This window comes from Xenopus laevis, chromosome 4L (genome assembly GCF_017654675.1).
Source record: "Xenopus laevis strain J_2021 chromosome 4L, Xenopus_laevis_v10.1, whole genome shotgun sequence".
NCBI lineage: Eukaryota > Metazoa > Chordata > Amphibia > Anura > Pipidae > Xenopus > Xenopus laevis.
In genome coordinates this window covers 97,088,601-97,113,532 of record NC_054377.1, presented here as the reverse complement: position 1 = coordinate 97,113,532, position 24,932 = coordinate 97,088,601, and the positions used below count along the sequence as shown (strand labels likewise).

General features: G+C 40.4%; 1 protein-coding gene across 3 annotated transcripts in view; it reads right to left on the bottom strand.

Annotated features, from left to right (window-relative positions):
• LOC108714364 (ADAMTS-like protein 2) overlaps nt 1-18,690 on the bottom strand; it is a 32,257-nt gene extending 13,567 nt beyond the window's left edge. The window contains exons 1-8 of one of the 3 annotated variants that reach the window (XM_018258527.2): nt 18,279-18,690; nt 10,694-10,818; nt 9,810-9,885; nt 6,474-6,576; nt 5,426-5,571; nt 4,194-4,311; nt 1,398-1,478; nt 373-548 (exon numbers count right to left, since the gene is read on the bottom strand). In XM_018258527.2, the coding sequence (XP_018114016.1) occupies nt 373-548; nt 1,398-1,478; nt 4,194-4,311; nt 5,426-5,571; nt 6,474-6,576; nt 9,810-9,885; nt 10,694-10,818; nt 18,279-18,365 (912 nt within the window). In that variant the 5' untranslated portion in view covers nt 18,366-18,690. The remainder of the gene's footprint in view (nt 1-372; nt 549-1,397; nt 1,479-4,193; nt 4,312-5,425; nt 5,572-6,473; nt 6,577-9,809; nt 9,886-10,693; nt 10,819-18,278) is intronic. The other 2 variants (XM_018258526.2, XM_041590523.1) reach the window with 2 other exon arrangements.
• Between the last annotated feature and the right edge of the window lie 6,242 nt (nt 18,691-24,932).

Genomic DNA, 24,932 nt, shown 5'->3' with positions numbered 1-24,932 from the left:
AAATATAGCTATGCTATATTTTTTAGAATTTTTTTGTAGAAAATGTTGTATTATAGCACAGGACTGCTTTGTACCATTGTAGTTCTTGTGTAAAATGTGGGATCAAAAATGCAGAATAATAGGCTGTTATTTTCACATATCAAGAATGTCAAAATATGGAAACATTTACATATTCTAAATTATTAATGTGCCTTTAAGTTTGGAGGATACCAGGAGGGACTGCTGTATCACACACACCATGAGACCAAGGTATTGGTGATGATCCCATTCATTATTAGCTTGTTTAGGTGGGGGTTGAGGATTTGTTGGTTTCAGTGAGTGATGAGAGATCAGGTTGGAAGGTTCAGATGGACTGGGGTCTCACACACACACCATGACACTGAGGGACTGGTTGGTTGGCCCCCGTGCAGTAAGATACTCCAGTCCCTCGCTCTGCATGTTTGGTGGTCTTCGGTACTTCACCAGGGTCCCTGCAACGCGAAAATTCTGAGGATTGTCCATCATCATATTTCCGTTGATGTAAAAATTTCCTGCAGAGTCTGCCAGAGCTGAACACAATGAAAGACATGTGAGATGTGGGAAAATATTGAAAGGTCAGGTCATAAAAATCAAGTAAAATGGTTTAGGACACACAAGCAGAGAACTGAATCAGCCCTGTGTGGCATTAGCCTTACATCAGGTTGGTTTATAAAAGCTCAACACAGGCAGAGAATGGAATGGGATACTAATACTATCAGTCCAAAAGATAGATGGGCTTTTGTAATAATGGAGAGGTAAGGTGTAAAAAAAACAGCCCCTTGTGTCTAATCGTTGATTATTGAGCCCTAGAGTCTAGAAGAGCCATAAGACTTTTCGTCTTAGTGTTTTCATCACATGGAAAACTGTGGCGGTAAAATCATCTATCCAGCTGCAGCTGTTTCAATTTCACATGAATAGACAAAGCACTTTCTATGGTGCTGTCAGATGGGGATCACTCAAGAACAGTCCCTTTGGCCCTTTGGGCATGGGAAGTGGCTGCAGACAGCTATGTGAGAGAAAGGAAGGAGGCTTAACCATTTCATTTCCCTTCCCTATATATTTCCCCCCCAAAACTACTATATTTTTCAAAAAGTTTACACTGTTTACAGACACAAAAACAAATGTATTATTTGATGACAAAGTCCCTTTAATCCATAGCAAATAATCAGCTTGAGCTACTGGAAAGGTAGAAAAGTGTAAAAAAGTACTGTGATAAGTCGGGAAGAGTGTCTGCTCAGGTCATATATTAAAATGATAATATTGAAATAATAAAACACTGTTGAATGATGATTCCCAGACGAAATTGCTTCCCATAATAAAAAGTGCCCATCCAGTTATAATCACAATGAAAACAGCACCATTGAGCATCCCTTTCTTACCCAAAATATTCTCAGTATTCCTCTTTTCTGTAATAAGAACATCAAAGGCTCCAGCTGGGATTGTTGTGATTAAGGCGTATCCTTAGGAGACAAAAATAAAGGATTAATGGCTTACTTGCACATATACAGAGCAATGGTGACAATATATTTGCTGTATATGGATGTGTATTCATATGTGGTACACACTGTGGGGCACATTTACTTAGCTCGAGTGAAAGATTAGAAGGAAAAAAACTTCGAATTTCGAATGGTTTTTTTGGCTACTTCGACTACGACTTTGAATCGAACGATTCAAACTAAAAATCGTTCAACTATTCGACCATTCGATAGTCAAAGTACTGTCTCTTTAAAAAAAACTTCGACCACCTACTTCGCCACCTAAAACCTACCGAGGTACAATGTTAGCCTATGGGGAAGGTCCCCATAAGCTATCTAGGCAATTTCTGATCAAAGGAAAATCGTTCGATCGATGGATTAAAATCCTTCGAATCGTTCGATTCGAAGGATTTAATCGTTCAATCAAACGATTTTTCCTATGATCGTTCAACGCCCGAATATCGAGGGTTAATTAACCCTCGTTATTCGACCAATAGTAAATGTGTGTTAATCACATATGCAAATAAAGTGTATCCAGAGGGGAGCTTCACAGCTTTCTATTCACTCAGAAAAACTCTGGATTATGGGAAAGCTATCTCTCATAATGTAAATTTTAAGAATAGGTATAATGTTTAAAATGTCTCCCTTTTCTCTGTAAATAAAAAACAGCACCTTGTACTTAATGTCAAACTAAGCTGCATGGGTCCATACTGGTGGAAAAACAATACTATTGGGCTTATTTAATATTTAAAGGGTGTGTTCGTCAACAATTTGCAACTGGTCTTCATTTATTTTAGTATTTGCAGTTTTTAATTATTCAGCTTTTTGTTCAGCAGCTCTCCAGTATGGAATTTCTGCAGCTATTTGGTTGCTAGGATCCATTTTAACTTAGCAACCAGGCAGTGGTTTGAAAGAGAGGCGAGATGGACCTAAATAGAAAAATAAGTAAGTAAAAAGTAATAATAACAATAAAATTGTAGCCTTACAGAAGAATAGTTTTTTTGGCTGCTGGGGTCAATGACCCCAATTTGAAAGCTGGAAATAGTTACAAGAGTAAAGCAATTCATTAAAAAAAACTATAAAAAATCAAGACCAATTGATAAGTTTATAAGAATAGGTCATTCTATAACATACTAAAATAAACCTGAAGGTGAAACACCCCTTTAAAAGTTTTTTTTAGCAGACTTAAGGTATGGTAAACCAAATTATATAATTATACAGACAACCCCAGATATCAAGCATTCCAGATAATAGATCCTAGAAATGTACAGGCTTTTTTTTTAATTGTGGTAAGCTTTGTTTTAAGACCTTTTGATACTGTGACTGCAGAATTACATCAAACTCATGTCTAATCCTGACTTATATTGCCTAAATGTACAGCAGGAGGCAGTGTTTCAACATGCAACCCTATCAAAGGTCTCTATGTAGCTAGTGAATTTCTGCTACACTATTTACAAAGTAATAGTTTTGTACATGATAAATATATTTAATCTCAAATAGCAAACACTGTTCATAATGTCTATAACACCGGTGTGTGGCATAAAAATATAGTAACACCTACTGACTGTAAGCTCCATGGGGCACAGACATCCCAACTGTGTATTTAAACTCCTAATATTTATTTTCACTGTCTAATTTATAATAAATGAACCCCTGTTTGGCTTTAAGCTAGGCAAAGCACTGCATATTTATGGCACCATACAAATAAATACAATGCAGCACAATCATTTTTTTTCATAGGGCAATCGGACCAGTTTTTGGATCAACACTAAACATCATAGCAAGACTAATAATATCAGTAACTTATTCAGTATCATGTATTTCTAAATTTGCTAAGTCATTTCATTCTGACCATCTCCCTTTGCATACTATAGGGCACCATTTCTTCAGACACAACCTCCTCATGGCTGCAATTTTGCTGTAGTTGTGTGGGGAAGACACTGCACATTAGGTAACAAAAATATGGCAAATTGTATCTTAAATTGCATTTTGTGCACTGTACTTGCATTCCTAAATGAATGTCAAAGCAATGCAAATATATACTTTTTCCAATATATTTTAAATACTGGGTTCTCTTATTTTCTCCTCCCTCTATTGTAAACTCTTTCATCTTCCACACTCCTTCCACACTGTTTTGCAACTTTATCCTCTTCTTCTCTCCCCTTCATGCATGTTAACTCAGTCCTCCCCTCCCCTCAGTGTTTATTAACCCCTTCATCTCCATCCCTCTCCTCAGTTCTTTCCTAAAACTGTCCTCTTGTTACAATACAACTATAAAATACAAAAGCTAGAAAGCAATGTAAACTGTTAAACAAATTACAACAAACTGTTAAACATACTACAATATACACAATATAAATAATCAAACATGTAAATAAATAAAAAGAACGTAAAATATTTTGCCAATTTAAAAAGTCATAAAGCATAAATGCTTGTTGAAAGTCTATATGGCCAAAGTTCAAGCCTCTGCCTATTTATATACTCTGTGTGGTATGGCAGGGAGTGTAAGTCACAGCATTAAGACTCTGTAGTGACAGGGTCATCATAAATAAACAACCTGGACGTATTACATGATGCTATAGATATGTGTAGAATTTCTAAGTTTAGAACCCAGAATGTGATGCTTTGGAAGCTCATATGCTTTTCTATATAAGTCCTGTGCTTACCATTGTCCTTGGCTGATGTAACGCACACACTTACCCAAGACACACTTTCTGAAGTTTCCAGATACCCTATAACATGTACTTCCATCACCACCACAAACGCCACATCGATCCAAAGACTGGGCTGAGTACAACTTCCCATCACACCCCACTAGCTGCCACAGAAATAGAAAAAAAGAAAACACAAGCAGAAGACTTTTTTCATTGGCTGCCCCATCTCTGCCTTGGTACCTACAGCATGTACAGAAGCTTCAGGATTACTATTATTATATACATTATTAATCTGATGGTCTGTTTATTTTTCTAGCAAGTATGTTTTAAGAAACAGACTATATATAAAATAAAATGCCAGTTATAACTAAGGTTTACATTAATTTTATTTTTCTACAAATGAGTCAGCATTGTGTATATGCATAACCGACATTATTTATAAAAAAAAAAAAGCTACAATACTGAAATTTGATAAGGACATTTCTAAGGAATTAGTGACCCAGTGGGCAATAACTGAAAAATGTAGAATGTTTTTGTTGGCCATACTGGGACATGGGAAATGTTGTACATAATTAGAAACACATACAGAAGATTGGCAATAAATGGCCATTATAATGCTGCCCCTTATGAGAGAGAGGATGTGATTGTAGACGTGCAAGCAAGAGAAATTTAAGCATGGGCTTAAAAATGAGCTGTGTAGGCCAGCAAACACTGGCAGCAATGGTCAGTTTAAAGTTGCAGATTTTCCAGCCATCTCAGGTCATTTTGCCTGGTCCTGCACTATGCTGCACTATGGAACTGCTTTTTGGCAGGCTGTTGTTTCTCCTGCTCAATGTAACTGAATGTGCTGCAGTGGGACCTGGATTTTACTATTGAGTGTTGTTCTTAGATCTACCAGGGAGCTGTTATCTTGTGTTAGGTAGCTGTTATCTAATTACCTTCCCATTGTTCTGCTGATGGGCTGCTGGGGGGGGGGTGATATCACTCCAACTTGCAGTACAGCAGTGGAGAGTGACTGAAGTCTATCAAAGCATGTCACATGACTGTGGCCAGCTGGGAAACTGACAATATGTCTCGCCCCATGTCAGATTTCAAAATTAAATATAAGAAAATCTGTTTGCTCTTTTGAAAAACGGATTCAGTGCAGAATTCTGCTGGAGCAGCACTGTTAACTGATGTGTTTTGAAAAAGCACATCAGTGACAGTATACCTTTAAGTTCAACTTTGGAACACACATGAAGCTACAGTATTTAAGTACTAAGACTTTCCACGTGATACCTCACACTTTCCGCTGATACAGACTCCCTGATAGGTCCTGTCTCTACAACTTGTTCCATCATGGGCTGGTACCAGTAGCTGCCTCTCTCGGGATGTACTGGTGCACTGAAGATCACATGGCTTACTTGAGATGCTGGTGTAATCATCTAAAAAAGACAAAGAAAGACTGACAGTCAGTCATGACACCATTTATATCAAATGGTTTGAATAGCCTATGTATACTTTTATGAGTTTCCTGGTTGTACATCACTGAACATTTGAGGGCTCATTTACAACCTTATTAGCTGACTGAAAGGAATTGAAGAAGAGCAGAACATTGGTGGCTCCTCTTCACTTTCTGCTTTTCTAATCGTATGGGAGGTTGGCTTTAATGAATGGAACAAAGTAATGATGTACATGCAAATAAATGGCCCCTTGTACAATGGCCGTCTGTTCTGCCCACAAATGACCACCTTTAAAGGTTTTCTATTCCTTTTAATAATGCTACAAACCCATTTGTAAGACAATCATAACCTAACATGGCAATGTGCCCCTTTGAGCAGCCTATGACCAGCCTATAGCCAGTTTCTACACAGTATCTATTAGAATTAAGTGAAAGGCAACAGGACATTTAGAGTTTTTTTATTCCTTGAAAATGTTTCACCACTATTCCAAGTGGCTTCTTCAGTTCATCCGAGTGGTTTCTTTAGTTCATCCGAGTGGCTTCTTCAGTTCAATGTCCAGTTGCCTATAACTTAATTCTACTAGATACTGTATACATCATGACCTGGAAAAATGAGAATCTTCATAGAAGGTTTCTACACAAGTTTACAAAATTCACAGCTTGTATTATATTCACAAATCAACATGTCAAATATGGCCATACATCTTGGAGTAACTCTGGTGTATGTACTTTAGAAATAGCAATTACATATGGAATTAACACCACAGAAGTATCATAGTGCTATTTTCCATGACACATCTTTTTTTTCAACTTCACATGTTTCTAAATATTCCCATTTATATAAATGGACTTGCTATAGTATTGGAAGATGTAATTGTCACTGACCTGGATAAAGGGGCACCCAGTGATGATAGATTTTTCCAAATGCTTTAGCATTAAAGGCAGAGCATTGGTATTGCTTGAAGCTCACAGAGCCAGCTGGGCACAGCTGAAATCAGAAATATCAAAATGTTCATAGGATACATAACATGTCTGGGCATAACTGCCTTAAGAAAGGTAGCCTAAAATATTATATAGCAAGGTCTAGTAAAACCACAATAGCGTAATTAGTACTCGGGGACAGGAAGCAACCATTAATGGCCACAAATCTGCCCGTGGAAATTAAACCAGTCCCAAGAGAAAATCATGTTCCCAGCAAATTAACAAACCTCTATCTTATTCTTCTTCTTTCAGATGGCGGCTAAGTTATGTATCATTATCCCATGCAGGCTTTTGGTAGCAGAAGTTAACATTTAATATTAATTAAGATAAATATTTGTTAGAGCCCCTGGAGGAATATTCTGTACAAACCGCTGCTGCATTGTCACTATATGACCATCATTTCTCTAATAGATTCAGAACACAGCATAGCATGTTATCCAAGGCTTACATTCTTTCTGCTGACCAAGTATAACGACTGATTCTTTTTAAGGGGTAGGTCATCTTTATATTAACTTTTAGTATGATGTAGACATTGAAAGTCTGAGACAATTTGCAGTTGGTCTTTTTTTATTTTTTGGGGTTTCAGTTATTTTGCTTTTTGTTTAGCAGCTTTCCAGTTTGGTATTTCAGCAGCAGTGTCTAATTTGATCTAGCAACTAGTCAGTGGTTTGAATGAGAAGATAAGTAATACAAAGTAACAATAAAATTGTAGTAGCACAAAGCAATCGTGTTTTGACTATAGTATCAGTGACTCCCTATTGGATAGCTGTAAAGGCTTTTACACATGGGCGTTTGTGCGCTCCCCTACATTGCACTATCTTCCGTTCAGTCACAGGGGAGCGCAGGAGCAGACGCACTGAATTATTGTCAATGGGGCTGTACTCGCACAGGCACATGTATGCGCCGAACGCAGGTAAAATGTAACATGCTGCGTTTGGCGCTTACATGTGTCTGTGTGAGTACAGCTCCATTGACAATAATTTTGTGTGTCTGCTCCTGCGCTCCCCTGTGGCTGAACGGAAGGAAGTGCAACATAGGGAAACAAACGCCTGTGTTTAAGAGCCCTAAAGGAGCAGAGAGCAAGGTGAGTTTGTTTTTATACATATTATGCCATTGTGCCGCTGTTGGTTTCCAGCCACACATCCCACTCCACATCTGCTCTCATGCCCACCAGGATGAACAGCATCAGAACAGCAGACATGTAACATGTTTCTTAGTTACCCCTATGTGTGTGCTAATCTGTCAGACAGAACAGCATTCCTGTCAAGGTTAATGACTGAGATTCTTCATATGTTGGGGCAGGTGGTGGCCAAATGTAAAGCCCTTGGTACATAATTTATAACTTCCCTTTAATGCAGTTCTCTGCTTAGCTTCCTAAAGCATCTACCAATCTGCAGCTGTGTGTAGCTCTCCTAGCATTCACTGTTAATCAGCTTTATCTCTCTGTGTTGTTAAGGGGGCAGTATACATGCTGTTTAAATGAATAGGGCTTGTACTAAACATACATTATTGTATAGTATTTTAATTATTTCACATGTATAGTTTTTGTTATTTCTTGCTCTAAACAGGGCAAAATCTGAAACTTTAATCATATTCTACTTCAGTGATCCCCAACCAGTAGATCCCCAACCAGTAGCTCATGAGCAATATGTTGCTTTCCAACCTTGGATGTTGCAGGTGTTTATTTTTAAATTCTTGGCTTAGAGGCAAGTTTTGGTTGCAAAAAAACTAGGTGTACTGCCAAACAGCATCCTTGAGGCAGACAGTCGACAGTCGCTACCAAATAGTCAATTACCACCCATTTTGCCCTCAGGAACTTTTTTCATTCTTGTGTTGCTCCTCAATTTTTTTTACAATTGAATGTGGCTCATGTGTAAAAAAGGACGAGGACCCCTGTTCTACTTCCTGATCCCTACAAGCACAATCAAAGCTTAAACAAGTAAATGGGACTTTACTTTCAATTTCAGACGTTTCCCTGTTTACTGGAAGAAATAAGAAAAACAATACATATTTTATATATAAAACAATAGGCAGATACAGTAGTATGTTCAGCACAACCCCTATTAATTGATCAAATGTTGAAAGGGGGGCAAATTGCCACTTTAAAATGGTTATGTTAATGAAAGAGTATATACTAAGCACTGTGTGGGGTTGTTGGACTGAACTGTGTTTTATATCACCCAGTGAGCTCACACTACAGACTTTACTATCATTATGTGGGGCAGCTTACATTAGTAACACCAGCACATGCTGGGTAATTTTTTAAAGGACAGACCCAAAGTCAAGCAATCTTAAGCACTTTTAACACTACATTATCACAGGCCCGGACTGGCAATCTGTGGGTTCTGGCAAATGCCAGAGGGGCTGCCATAAGATGCTATAGAAAGTCTCTCATGGCTGCATGATCCCAGGATCTCCACAAGTGATTCCCTAAGCAGCTGGTCTAACTTCCACTCAGCTGTGTAGAGTTTCTCCTATTCAGATTGTATAGATTTCTGCTTTTGTTTGCGGATCAGATGCTAAATATACAGTTTGGCTCGAGTTACAATGTACTGGGAATGTACTGCATAAATAAACTCGAGTCCAAGGTTGTGGTATGTTTTGTTTATCTGTTGCTTTAAATGTAGCACTAAAGTAAACGGTCCATATTTTATTTTTGCATCCATGGGTCCCTGAACATACAATTCACAATTTGGGGCAAAAAGCACAGGAAACGTAAGGCTGGTTCGCTTCAAAGACCACCAAGCCACTCCTTTGGGCTATGGATGGCAGTGTATGAGTTAGACATGGTTATGTGCAGTCTATAAAGTTATATATGAGTAATTACATGTTTACGTGAGAGTAATTACAGGGTTACGTGTGGATAATGACAAGGTTTTTGTATACATTTTACAGACTTGTGTGTGAGTAACAGTTATTTCGGATATGCTCACTTGGGGGTTACACTGGGTTATACTGATCATTTACTTTTGGTATTGTAAAGAATTTAAAAAAAAAAATGTACTGGCAATTAAGCACCAGGGATATTCTATAAAGCTGCATACACACAAAACTAAGATTTGTGCAATGGAATTATTGACATCCAGTGCTATCCTGCTCCAGGCTGCTTGAAACAGTGATACTTTGGATATTACAGAATAAAATAATTTATATTTACAGCACTAAGGTTTATTCTAACTGCTGACAAAGAGCCCAATCTGACAGTATAAGACATGCATGCCATAACCACTAACAACTTACCTCTTTTTGGCATAGCTGGTATTGCTTTGAATTGCCCCCACACACAGTGTTGTCTGTTCCCAAAACTGTTTGGAGCCTGTAGCAGGAAGGTAACATTGCTTTTTATCTCAGTTCCACATAAAAAGGTTGAATGCATACTTCACTTGAGGCAAATGTTGTTTATAGTGCAACAGTCAGAAACATGTATGTAAATATTTCCATGCAATATCTTTATTTTGTTGAAATGTAATACAAGTTCCTGTAGACATATGAGCCATATGTGTGTCCACATAAAGTTTGCTCCATCTGTATATTCCCCCCGTGCACCCCATGCATCTCACAATGCCCAATCACATAGGTAGGGGCCAGGACCTTTCACCAGGATATATAGAAGCAAGTCTGCATGTAGTGATCTGCAAAACTGTCCCTGTTCATGATTCCAACACTGTTGTAGGGCCCTTTAACACGTGGGGTGGTTTGGTGCAATACTGTGAATATTTAGCCAAAATATAAGTTTGCTGTGGCATTTTTTAGCAACAGCAGAAAAAATGTCAAGTGTGCCATAATAAAAATAATAATAATAATTGAATAAAAAAATTAACTGCATTATGGGTATTTATTAATGTAGCAGAACAAAATAATATAATTTGTGGCTAGTATTAATGCAACACAGTACTACTTCATAACTGACAGATCTAACAATTTTAATGTGTACAATACGGTGAACATTAAAGAGAACTGATACTCCTCCCCCTCCATCCCCAGCATCCTTCCCTTAAAGTGGCCATACATGCACTATTCAGCTGTAGTGAAAATGAACTAAACCAATGGTCGTAGGAAAGCTCATAATTATAACATATATGTCCACCTTTAGGATTAGGCATATATTTACAGTGCGTGCTTACCTCTGGCGTAGACAATGACGCTCTCGAGACATAACTCCTCCTCCACATGTCCGAGAGCAGGTGGACCAGGAGCTCCACTCTCCCCACCATTCAGCCACCTCTTCATCCCACACCTCACTGCTGTCCTGACAAGACCATGGAGCGTCAGCAAACAACACAATGGAATCAGCTCACAAGTGGATGCATGCAGCAGATGGCAACACAATATACACATAGCACTGGTGTATTTAAACATGGTAGATTTCATATGTATTTACATAGTATAGCCAACTTAATGCTGAATTAAACTCCTTGATGAACTGGATAGCCACACACTGAGCATCCCTGGCACACTTATTTGGGACAATAGTATCTTTTGCTATTTTATTGCTACAATATTTCTTGGACTGTTCGGGTCCATCAGTTTACATAAGAAGAGTGATGCAAGTAACTCTTTTAGGTACATGATGGCAAAAATGCACACATTTTGGATTATAATACTGTTCCAAGCAATTGGACTGTAGTTTACTGAAGCAGTTTAGGCCAAACATTCCAGTGTGCCTTTATCCTTTTTGCCAATTTACAGTTAGCTTTTACAGCTCTGCTGCAGCATAAATACTAAAAGCAACCATCGGACTAGTTACTCTGGGTTTCAGGACTGATGACATTTTGGGTCATGTTATTACACACATTACACTTACAAACTGTAAACATGCTGACGAAGACTGACTTAGGGGCAAATTCATCCAGGGTCGAATATCGAGGGTTAATTAACCCTCGATATTCGACTGGGGAATGAAAATCCTTCGACTTCGAATATCAAAGTCGAAGGATTTTGCGCAAATAGTTAGATCGAAAGATCGAAGGAATAATCCTTTTAATCAGGCACGTTTCAGGGGCTGCTGCCGCCTGAGGCAGCAGCCCCAATGCCGCCCCTCCTCCTGCTCCGCTCTTCTAACTACCAGCGTCGGAGCGGGTGGAGGAGGGGCCGCATCGCTAGTGCAGTGAGCGCTATTGCGCTCGCTGCGCTAGAAGAGCCGAATTTCCGTTTTAAAAAACGGAAATTCGGCTCTTAAAGTTACCAGAGGCGGCTTTTTGCCCCCCTGGTAACTGGCCGCTCCGTGCCGCCTGAGGCAAGATTCTCACCTTGCCTCATGGCCGGAGCGGCCCTGCTTTTAATCCAACGATCGAAGGATTATCCTTCGACCAAAAAAGTTAGGCAAGCCTATGGGGACCTTCCCCATAGGCTAACATTGGGTTCGGTAGCTTTTAGGTCGCGAACTAGGGGGTCGAAGTTTTTTCTTAAAGAGACAGTACTTCGACTATCGAATGGTTGAATAGTCAAACGATTTTTAGTTAGAATCCTTAGATTCGAAGTCGAAGGTCGAAGTAGCCCATTCAATGGTCGAAGTAGCCAAAAAAACACTTCGAAATTCGAAGTTTTTTTTCTTCTATTCCTTCACTCGAAGTTAATGAATTGGCCCCATAGCATCACTGAGAAAGAACAAATGACGAATGAAGGATTTTTCTATAAGCTTCCCACATTCCTTTTGGGAATGCAACACAAGTAGGGATGCACCGAATCCAGGATTCGGTTTGGGATTCGGCCAGGATTCGGCCTTTTTCAGCAGGATTCGGCCAAATCCTTCTGCCCGGCCAAACCAAAACCTAATTTGCATATGTAAATTAGGATTGGGGAGGGAAATCGCGTGACTTTTCTTCACAAAACAAGGAATTAAAAAATGTTTCCACTTCCCACCCCTAATTTGCATATGCAAATTAGGATTTGGTTCGGTATTCGGCCGAATCTTTCACAAAGGATTCGGGGATTCGGCCGAATCCAAAATAGTGGATTTGGAGCATCCCTAAACACAAGCATGCAAAAAGTCCAAATAAGGGCTGTGATTGGCTATTGGGTAACTTCTAGGCAGAACTGGCAGACTACAGGAGGCTCTGTTTGGCAGTACACTTGGTCGTAATACAACTAAACTTGCCTCCAAGCCAGGATTTTGATGGCAAACTAGTGCCACGCCATGGGACATAAATGGAGCTTCAACTTAAAATGTCCTCTATAAATGCTTAATGATTGTAGAGCAGGAGTAGGCCACATGTCGCCCTCCAGTTGTTTTTTAATTTATCCCAGCTTTTGGCTCTATCTGTGGGATTCTGAAAATGGTCATTTAACAGCACTTACATGCCCCGAGGTTGCTCATGCCCACTTGTTAAGGGGGAATCAAAGTCTTCTGCTAGACTGCTGATTATGAATCTATCCAGAGAATCTGGTTGACCAGTGGTCCCCTACACCAGAGAAATGTTTCTGAATATCTCCCAGAGGAATTAGAATGTTGTTGCCAAATTGCTTAGCCAGCAAGTGTGCCAATTCCTATAAGAGACCACCTATTAAAAGTTGGGTACATTTCCTGTAGTGAGTAAAACATCATTTAACACAAAGCTTCCGGGCAGAATATCTATTTTTGTAATATCCTAATGAAAAAGTTATGATTCCATTTGGCATGACATGTTTTTCTTTGTTTTTTCAAGACAACACTTGACAACACACATATGCCAGCCAGGACCACTACCAAAAAAGTTGCACTGCTTATAATATGCTCCTGATAAGCGTACACTGAATAGCAATAAACAAGATCTAAATAAGACATCTCAGCATGGTTTCTTGCAATTTAGAATGAAATATGTGGACATATGTGACTCTCTTAACTAAAGACCAGTGGGCCTATGATCGAAGGCAGTGCTGTCCAATTGGTGGCCCAAGGGCCAAACCCCCCTGGTGTTGCCCCCATATGAAAGTCTGTCTCCTGTGACTGCTTAGCATGTGTAATCTTTAAAAGGTATCAGTACTGAGATTAACTGGCCCCTGCATTGTTTACACCTCAAATTCAGACTATAAAATCCTGCATTGTTCACATCAGTAATCCCCCTGCATTGTTCACTCCTGTAACACCACTATTGTTCACACCTCTAAAGCCCTGTACTGTTCACATCTCAGACCCAGACTAAACGTGCCCACATTGTTCACCTGTTCACACCTCATACAAACTGCTGGAGGGGCACCAGTATGAATTGTTCATCTTTGAGTGGCCCTGATAGGTTTCCCTGTATCCTATTCTATTCTGCCTGCCATATGCTCCCTGTGTGTGTTCCATACTCTGCCTTCCCCATGCTCCCTGTGTGTGCCATACTCTGCCTGCCATATGCTCCCTGGGTGTGTGCCATACTCTGCCTTCCCTATGCCCCCTGTGTGCCATACTCTGCCTGCCCTATGCTCCAGGTGTGCGCGCCATACTCTGCCAGCCCTATGCTCACTGTGTGTGCCATACTCTGCCTGCCCTATGCTACCTGTGTGTGCCATACTCTGCCTGCCCTATGCTACCTGTGTGTGCCATACTCTGCCTGCCCTATGCTACTTGTGTGTGCCATACTCTGTCTGCCTATGCTCCCTGTGTGTGTGCATACTCTGCCTGCCCTATGATCCCTGCTTGTGCCATGCTCTTCCTGCCCTATGCCCCCTGTGTGTGTGCCATACCCTGCCTGCCCTATGCTCCCTGTGCGTGCCATATTCTGCCTGCCCTATGCTACCTGTGTGTGCCATACTCTGCCTGCCCTATGTTCCCTGTGTGTGCCATACTCTGCCTGTCCTATGCTCCTGGTGTGCACACCATACTCTGCCTGCCCTATGCTCCCTGTGTGTGCCATACTCTGTCTGCTCTATGCTCCTTGTGTGTCTTATATGTATTAATATGACTTAATAAACTTGTTTCTTATATGAGTGATGTGTGATATCCCTGCAGTGAGTACAAACCATTTGGTTGTTTTTGGTGTGCTACCACCATTAATGTGGATATAGTCTTAAAAGTTCTTGTGGTAACATGGGTGTTGTTTAAAGTAGGTGTGGTTTAAAAACAGTGCGTGGTCAACACTGGCTTCCATTATCGGCCCTCCAGCACTTAGGCCAGAAAAATTCTGTCCCTTTGGTACCACAGAAGTTGGACAGCACTGATCTAAGGTATTCAGGTGGGCCTGTGGCATCCCAGTGCGGCAATGTTTAAAAGGAGTCTTTAGCAGTCTAGCATGGGTTTCATCTGTTTATAAAGCTTTTGTCTGTATCTTAAACATGTGCTAAACTGACCAAAAAAGCCTGGAGTGTATATATCCAGAAGATTTGGCTTCTCATTCATTTATTTGCATGGCTGTGGAAATAAAAATGTTGCTTCTGACAAAATACTAGATCAATAAAAAACAGCAAATCTTTTAATAAGAAATCTAAGCTATTTGTTGCTGAGAGACATCACACGGCCACCCCCCTCGGCCCTCATTATAGAACAGAAGAGACACAGGGCAAGAACATGACATGGAAGTAATTTAGAAACCAATTACAGGAGGGGGTGAGGATAAAACAAGAGTAGCTCAGGGAAAGAAAGAACTTAAATATTAAGATTCATCTTGAGAGAGGTAGAGGAAAATTACTTCCCTAAGGGCAGGTCACTCTCCCCCCTCTCTTTCTCTCCCTCCACTACCCCCAGGCCTGGTAGTGTTAGAAGCTGTAAACTTCTCCTTCAGCTGAAGCGTTTGATCTCGGACTTAAAAGGGACGCCAGCAGAGCTGGATGGTCCACCCCTTCGATGCAGGATGGGCAACAGCAGAAGGAAAGGATTAGGAAGAGAGTGTGAAGTTATAGATGGAGGGGGGTGAGGGAATGGAGAGGGATGGTAGTAAATGTTGACAGATGAAAACAAAAGACCACTTCTGTTTTATTCCTTAGAACCTCCCTAAATTCTGTAGAATGACTTTAGACACATGGGATGTCCAAATTACAGACCTCCAGCTGTTGCAGAACAGCTCCTGTCACCCCCAGCTGGAGGGCCACAGTTTGCCAAAAGATAGAGCACTGGAAATTCTGCCAGTGTGGGGGGTTAGTATGAGCAGAAACATGTATAATAGAGGTACAGTAGCTGCTATTGGGGTCAGGAAACTCTTGATTCCATTGCCAAGGGTAATGTGAGGTCCCACAATTCACAGATCACTGAATCTGCAAATTCCTTCACACTTTACATTTAAAAAGTAGAAATGCATTGAGGCGAGACGAATTGCTGCTCCTGGAAAAGTGATTTATTTACATTACCAAAAGTACCCCTATGCTTTCTAAGGAGGTGACCCTATACTTTCTAAGAAGTCCTTTAGAATACATCACTTGAAAAAAAGAAAAAAGAAATAACCACCTGGCTGCCAGATTGTAACAGAATAAAGAACTCAATGAGAAATCAGTTGAGGAACAGAGAAGAACAGATACACAAATATATATATATATATATATTAAAAATCATACAAAAACCATAAATATGAATATCTGTCATTTTACAAATTGATATGAACAGATTTTAATATTTTATGAAAACGCCAATGTTGGCCATTCACCAGCAGGTTTTGCTGCAGATCAGCCCTGTATCTGAGTTCTATGGGCTCCCTATTTTATACTAGATTAAGTCACATTCTGATATCGTTTAGAGACATTCCCATCAGGAACTACTGCCTTGGGCAGTAAAGGTGTCCCTCATACTACAGATCTGAATGCCCCCCAATGTTACCTAATCATTAGCCTATAGAATGAGCAAGTGAATCAGCTCTATTTTGCCCTCCCATATGGTGTCCAGTCAAAAAGCTGCTCCTTTTGTGACTATTCCCACAAACGTCTGCTTTAAATTGGCCACATTCGAAGACATTGGTCACTGAGAGGGGCTTAACTACAGAGGCGGGAAGCAGACCCTACAGTTGCTGGAGGCCCAGGAGTAGAGGGGCCAGGAAGAGTCTAATTAATGAACAACTTCAATATATCAGGGTAGCTTTGGTCAATGGATGGCAAAATTGGCCAACCCTGGCCAGTACTGCTTCACCATAACTGTAAGATTCCAATTGTTTCTAATCACTGCACATTGGGCCAAAATGTGACAAATTCAGCCCTGATTCTAGGAACCTTTCAACCTTGCACAGCCCTGTAATCTGCCTGCCAAGGACCTTTTGGATTTCACAATGCTCCCCTTTTCTAACTTGAAAGAAAATACAGAGGCTTTAAAAGAAAACATAATGGTAATAAATTGTAGTCATGTTCAATGGTGAAACACAGATACAACAAATAACGGTTTACCCCCTGCTGTTCACTCATAAACTCCATGCCCAAAGGCACATTAAATCAAGATAAACACAATGTGACTTACATCTAGAGAACACAGATAAGCTACCTGGCAATCTAAATGGGTTGGAATGTCATTTATCAGCCTTATGTCTGATTTGCTGTTTAGCTTGGATATAAATGCACATACATTACTATGCAAACTATTTATACATAATTAAATGAAAAAGGCCCTGGTGATTAACGTGATACTGACATTAAGAAACTAATTTTAAAAATATGTACCTATAAGTCATGTTGATCTTTTTTTGCCGAGGTTTGTTTATGTAAATTATTGTTAGTTGAAGTTTCTAAACCTGTTTTGCCAACCTGACTGTCCCTTCTCCACATATCGTACTAACAGACTCCTGCTGCACAAATATGGCAGCCCCCTCATAGGCGATCAGTTAGGTAATGTAAAAGCATTGGGCAAATACTTTATGGCAAAGTTATAAGTAGCTTTCAAAGGCAATCTTATGATAGATGTTAAAAGAGTTTAATTTCTGGTGTCAGTATCTCTTTAAATGATGGTAGAGAACTATCACAGACCAGGGAAATCCAACCTGTGACTAGAGTTGCCAGTATTTTACAGGCCTGGCCTGTAAAAATGATGGTTGATTCCAATGTTATTAATAGGGAAAAAAAGATGTGTGTGTGTGTGTGTGTGTGTGACCCTCCAGCTGAAGCAGAAATACAACTCCCAGCAGCCTCCTCTGGGAATATTAAACAATATAACAACATGAAATTCATAGTTTGACAGATTCTAAGTTCAGACCAAGCGGGTGCCTCCTGGACGGATTTCATGTGGTAAATAAAAGCCCTATTTAAAGAGACTTGTCTATTAGATTGTATAATGGGAGGACACAATAAAAGCGTGCTACAGTATAAAGTATACACGGCTACTATGCAGACACATGACTATAGGGATAAAAACAGGGAGAACATGTCCCATACAGACACATAATTATAGTCACTCCCAAGCTATGCAGACACATGGGTACATAAATAGTAGGCTACGAGCTCCAGTCTATTGTATATAAATATATTGCCGATGAAATCCTCATGATGTGTCTGCTACATTTTCTTTGCTGACTGAACAGCCCATGTGTCATTCATAAAAAGCATCTCGTGGAATCCTATTCACTCTATTACCCCTGCTGCAGCCTGCACTGTATATGCGCCGCGCAAAGCTCGCTCAGCCACATGTACTAAGGGCACAGCTTCACGGCCAGGCAGGGGGCAGCAAGTTGAATGAACTCTCAGCTCTATTATGCGCGCGTGTAAATACGAGTGAATGTGAGGAGCCCACACAGCCTTGTCCCGCGCTCTCTCTCTGACAGGTAAATGCGCAAAGTTGGCACCGGTTGAGGCGCTAGTTGCCAGAGGAGCCTGGGATGAGTCGGTTGGTGGGATTGCTGTTACCTTAACGCGGGTCTGAGATCCGGGGTGCAGGCAGAGCAGGATGAGCAAGCGGAGAAGCCCGAGGAGGCGGAGGAGAGAGACAGACATCCCTGTAGTGCAGCTGCGGCAGGAAAAGCCTCGGGACCGGCGGCAGGGGCAGCCCGCTCCCTCCCCGCATGGCCAAGTAATTACAGGCTCTGAGCTGTGTGAGGCTGGGGGAGCTCCGAGCCGGGACAGGGGGAGGGGGAGAGGGCACACGAGGGACAAGGAGAGAAAAGATGGGTCAGGGGAGGGAGAGGTAGGGAGATAGGGCCATGAAGGGGTGGGGGCAGATAAAGAAGGAAGGAGCTGACACACTGGCTCAGAGAATCGCACACACTGGGGAACCTGCAAGGCTGGCTTGTGGGCTGCAGTCAGGAGCTGCTGGGATGTTCAGTCAGGTGAGTCGTGACGGTTTGCACCTCAATGGAAGGGGGTCCACTGTGCTAGGGGAAAGAATGGCTGAGAGGTTGGAAGAGTGTTTAAATTAGGCAATGGGGTGAGATAAAGAATTATGGGGAAGCTAGGGTAGACAGGGCAGTGAGATTAGTAAGGGGTCATAGGGGAGGAGTGAGGGGGGCATACAGTTTACCAGGAAAGGAGATCCCTCTGTTACAAGGAAAACAGACTAATACTAACAACATATAATTCTCCACTAAGTAATGCAAATTTCAAAAGTAAAAGTAGTAACCTGCGCTGTATGCTGGCAAATGCACAGAGTTTGTCAGGTAAAATGGGAGATCTAGAATTAATTGCATATTCTAAAAAAATATGATATAATTGGTATCACTGAGACCTGGTGGGATGAAACATGTGACTGGACTGTGAATTTAAATGGTTACACCCTTTTTAGGAGGGACAGGGATTAAGAAGGGTGGAGGAGTGTGTTTGTATATAAAGCCTGAATTAAAGCCATGCATTAAAGAAATAACCATATCTGGCACTGGTGAGGGTGTAGAATTTGAGATTTTGACTGGGCAAAAGGTTACAAAGAGAATTATCATTGGTGTATGCTATAAACCACCTTGTATAAGTGTCGAGTATGAAGCCCAGTTACTCTTGCAGATACAAGCGGCTTCACAGCTGGGTCAAGTTGTTGCTATGGGTAACTTAGATTATCCAGACATTGACTGGGGTAATGGGGTTGCCAAGGCAGAAAAAGCTAGTAGGTTTGTAAATATGCTAAATGACAACTTTTTATTCCAGCTCGTTCAAGAACCTACGAGGAATAACTCTCTTTTGGATCTTGTAATAACTGATAATACTGAACTCATCTCTAGCATTTGTGTGGGTGAGCATTTAGGGAATAGTGATCATAACATGGTCTCCTTTGAGATTCTGTTGCAGAAGCAATTCTATAAGGGAGTAACTAAAACACTAAATTTCAGACATGCAAACTTTGACAGTATAAGGGCATCTCTGCAACATATTAAGTGGGAAATGCTCTTCACAGGGTTAAACACAGAACAAAAATGGGAAGTCTTTAAAATGCTGCTTAATAAATATACATGTCAGTATATTCCCCTTGTAAGCAAGGAACAACATTGCAAAGCGAAACTTTTTTGGTTCAATAGAAGTGTTGGTGTTGAGGTGGGTAAGAAAAGGTGTGCTTTTAAGGCTTTCAAGTTAGCTGGTACAGCCGAAACATTTATAAGGTACAAGGAGGCCAATAAATCATGCAAAGAAGCTATAAGGCAAGCTAAAATTGATATAGAAAAGGATATTTCAGCAAGCAGTAAAAAGAATCCCATATTATTTTTTAAATATGTTAATAGTAAAAAAAATGAAGCAGGAAGGGGTGGGACCTTTACTTTTAGAGGGGGTCAGCTGGTTGATGAAAACAAAATAAAAGCGCAGATTCTGAATTCATATTTTTTGTCTGTCTACATAAATGAGGAACCAGTTATTGAAGGTTTCCTTCTTAATAGTCCCAATTCTAGTAATACAACTAATGATGCATGGTTCACACATGAGGAAATTCAAAAGAGACTAGAACATGTTAAGATAAACAAAGGTCCGGGGCCAGATGGTATTCGTCCCAGGGTACTTAGCGAGCTTAGCTCTGTGATTGCCAAACCTCTTTACTTAATTTTTCAGGATTCATTAAGGTCTGGCATAGTGCACAGAGACTGGCGAATTGCTAATGTGGTGCCGCTATTCAGGTGGGCAGATGATACTAAATTGTGCAGAACTATAGGTTCCTTGCAGGATGCTGCCACTTTGCAGAGTGATTTGGGAAACTGGGCAACAAACTGGAAAATTAAGTTTAATGTTGATAAATGCAAGGTTATGCACTTTGGCAAAAATAATATAAATGCAAGTTGTACACTAAATGGCAGCGTGTTGGGATTTTCCTTAAATGAGAAGGATCTAGAGGTTTTTGTAGATAACAAGTTGTCTAATTCTGGGCAGTGTCATTCTGTGGCTACTAAAGCAAATAAAGTTCTGTCTTGTATAAAAAAGGGCATTAACATAATTATGCCTCTTTATAGGTCCCTGGTAAGGCCTCATCTGATATGCAGTGCAGTTTTGGAATCCAGTCTTTAAGAGGGATATAAATGTGCTGGAGAGAGTGCAGAGACGTGCGACTAAAATGGTTAGAGGTGTGGAAGACTTTAATTATGAGGGTAGACTGTCAAGGTTGGGGTTGTTTTCTCTGGAAAAAGGGTGTTTGCGAGGGGACATGATTACACTTTACAAGTACATTAGAGGACATTATAGACAAATAGCAGGGGACCTTTTTACCCATAAAGAGATCACTGTACCAGAGGCCACCCCTTCAGACTAGAAGAAAAGAACTTTAATTTGAAGCAACGTAGGGGGTTCTTCACAGTGAGGACAGTGAGGTTGTGGAATGCATTGCCGGGTGATGTTGTGATGGCTGATTCAGTTAATGCCTTTAAGAATGGCTTGGATGATTTTTTGGACAGATATAATATCAAAGGCTATTGTGATACTAAGCTCTATAGTTAGTATAGGTATGGGTATATAGAATTTGTGTGAAAGTAGGGAGGGGTGTGTGCATGGATGCTGGGTTTTCATTTGGAGGGGTTGGACTTAATGGACTTTTTTCAACCCGATTTAACTATGTAACTATGTAACTAAAGTGTTGGACTAGTGGGCTAGTGGGAGAGTGAGTGAGTGGGTTATGTCTGCTTAAAGGGGTGGTTCACCTTTAAGGTAACTTTTAGTATGTTATAGAATGGCCAACTCTAAGCAACTTTTCAATTGGTTTTAATTTTTTTTTTTTTTATATATAGTTTTATAGTTATTTGTCTTTTTCTACTGACTCATTGCAGCTTTGAAATGGGCGTCACTGACCCCTTCTAAGGGCAGAGACACAAGCAGCTATTTCTGGAGATTAGTCGCCCAGCGACAAATCGCTTCTTCTAAGGGCGACTAATCTCCCTGAACTGCTTACCCTCCGGCTAGAATGTAAATCGCCGGTGGGATGACACTCGGAACACTTAGTTTTCCTGGGATGCCAGGGGCCCACCATTAAACCTTACTGGATAGGACCACTTTCTAAACTATTATTCCTCCTCTCCTCACTCAGCCTCTTTATTCTCCTAGTCTTTTATCTCTATATACTATACTCAATTCTTCCATTATTAAAGAAATAGGGAATGGCCATGAAATATGCCAAATGATTAGAAGCAAGAGGGCCTACTGATACCTGGGCCCATCGGGAGTTTTCCTGGTATCCCGGTGGGCCAGTCACCGAAAGTTGCCTCATGAGGAAACTTTGGGCAACTTTGGAAAACGCAGCGATCTGAGTGCCATCCCTCTGGCGATTGAGATTGTACCCGGGGAGAAGAGGCAACTAAACCTCCCCCGAATCTTAGTGCGCTCCCTTACCCTAAAAAGCAAATGCTCTGTTAAGCTACAAATGTATTGTTAATGCTACTTTTAATTACTAATCTTTCTATTCAGGTTCACCCCATTCACATTCCAGTCTCTAATTCGAATTAATGCATGGTTGCTAGGGTAATTTGGACCCTAGCTAACAGATTACTTAAAATGAAAATTGAAGAGCTGCTGAATAAAAAGCTAAATAACTCAGAAACCTCAAATATTAAAAAATGAAAACCAATTGCAAATTGTCTCAGAATATCACTCTCTACATCATACCAAAGTTTATCTCAAAGGTGAACAACCCCTTTAATAAAACTAAAAGGTACTGCCAATAGACTAGTGATACAGAAGCAGATCTTCCTATAGACTAGTGTGAGAGATACACAGAGACAGGGCTGCCTGCAGACTAGTGTGAGAGATACACAGAGGTAGGGCTGCCTATAGACTAATGTGAGAGATAGTACATCCTGTAGACTTGTGTGAGAGATACACAGAGGTAGGGCTGCCTATAGACTAGTGTGACCACACAAAGATGGAGTGCTCTACCTCATGCAAGTGTATAGACTAGTGTGAGAGATACACAGAGGCAGGACTGCCTGTAGACTAGTGTGAGAGATACACAGAGGTATGGCTGCCTATAGACTAGTGTGAGAGATACCTACTCTTGTATCTCTCACACAGAAGCAGATCTTCCTATAGACTAGTGTGAGAGATACACAGCGATAGGGCTGCCTGTAGACTAGTGTGAGAGATACACAGAGATATGACTGCCTATAGGCTAGTGTGAGAGGTACACAGAGGTAGGGCTGCCTATAGACTAGTGTGAGAGATACACAGAGGTAGGGCTGCCTATAGACTAGTGTGAGAGATACACACAGCAAAAACCTGGTACTGTAGACATTTAAATTGTACTTTTCAAAGTTTTGATTTAGCACCAAAATGCAGTGCTGCATCATGGCAATGTCATAAGGAAGCAACAGAAAATCCACTGGTTCAGTGGTGTGTATGCAATGAGTTAGCATAGCTGTGATGTTATATTGCAGTTTAGTGATGGCAAGACATAGTGCTTGTTGCACCTTGACTCACCAATCAGTACCTATAGAGGAAGCAGACCCTGTAGTTTCAGGGGGTCGGTGAACAGAGGGTCAAGTCTACTTCCTCTAAAGCTGTATATAAATACAATTAATTAATTTATTTAGTTGTAATATTGTTGTGTAGGCAGCCGTCTCAGGTCATTTTGCCTTGTCATGTGCTGTCAGAAAGAGCCAACACTTCGCTATGGAACTACTTTTAGACAGGCTATTGTTTCTCCAACTCAATGTAACTGGAGGAGTCACAGTGGGACTTGGTTTTTCACTATTGAGTGCTATTCTCATATCTACCTGGGAGCTGCTATCTTGTTACCTTCCCATACCTCCCAACTGTCCAATATTGAGTCCCGTTTTTGACAGTTTAACCCACAGTCCTGCATTTGTACTGAAATGTCACGACTTTCTCTTTCATCTCCTGCTCTGAACAACCAGAAAAACATACAAAGTTTCTTACTTCATTGGCTTTTGGTAGAGAGCCCAGAACAGCCACCAGGTGCACTAAGATACTTTTATAACAATTTTGAGAACAATTTTGTTACAATAAACAGGTCTCTTCGGAGAACTTAGACTCAACTTAGAACTTAAAGGGCAATTCACCTACATTAGCAAAACTGTAATAACTGAAAAAAAAACACAGAAATGTGTTCAAACTTACATAACCTGCCAAATTTTGTAAAATGAACATGGTAATTAGGGGGTGTGGCCACAAATATGGGCGACGTGAGGCGATTTTGTCCCTCTTTTTATTTCCAAAATGTTGGGAGATATGCCTTCCCATTGTTCTGATGATGGGCTGTTGGGGGGGAGGGGGTGGTAGCACTCCAACGTGCAGTGCAGCAGTAAAGAGTGACTTAAGTTTATCAGAGCACAAGTCACATGACTAGGGGCACCTGGCAAACTGACATGTCTAGCCTCATGTCAGATTTCTTAATTAAATACAAAAAAATCTGTTTACTCTTTTGGAAAACAGATTTTAATTGAAGTTTCTGCTGGAGGAGCGCTATTAACTGATGCATGTTTTCCCGTGACAGAATCTCTTTAAGCTGAAATGCATTGTCCATATAAGATAACCAAATTTCTGCAGGAAATCAGAAAAAAATTCCTGAGAAAGTTCTAAGAGGAAGCATCACTTAACAAAAAACATTTTTTTTTGTATTGGAATGCTGTGACTATTCATATATCCTCAGTTTAAAAATTAGCCAATTCATGATAAAAATTAAAATATAAAATTTCTAGTAGTTTTAAAAAATATGGGAATTTTGGCACACCAATATCCCTACCTTATGTTCCTTTCACTCTAGCTTTACCCAAAGAGGGGTTGTTAAATGTAATTGAGGTAATTTTCAGTCACTATGATGCAATGTCGTCTAGCTATTGTTTTGCAAGTACTTGCAAAATCAGTTCCCCCTGGGCTTGGCCAAAGTCAGGTAAGTTATTTCACTTGTAGCTTGTTAATATCATGCAAACGACCTATGATTTTTTCCATCATTATCGCTATTACTGTATTTCTAATAGATGTTGATTTGTGATAGAGATATACAATTTTTCACATATTCTGATGGCCTTCCCTTCATATCCAACCACCACACCCCATCCCATTTTTATATGATTTTCTCAATTGCAATATATGCAATTTAATATCACAACAACTAGACTGTAAAATGCATATTTGTAACATTTCCTTTCCAGT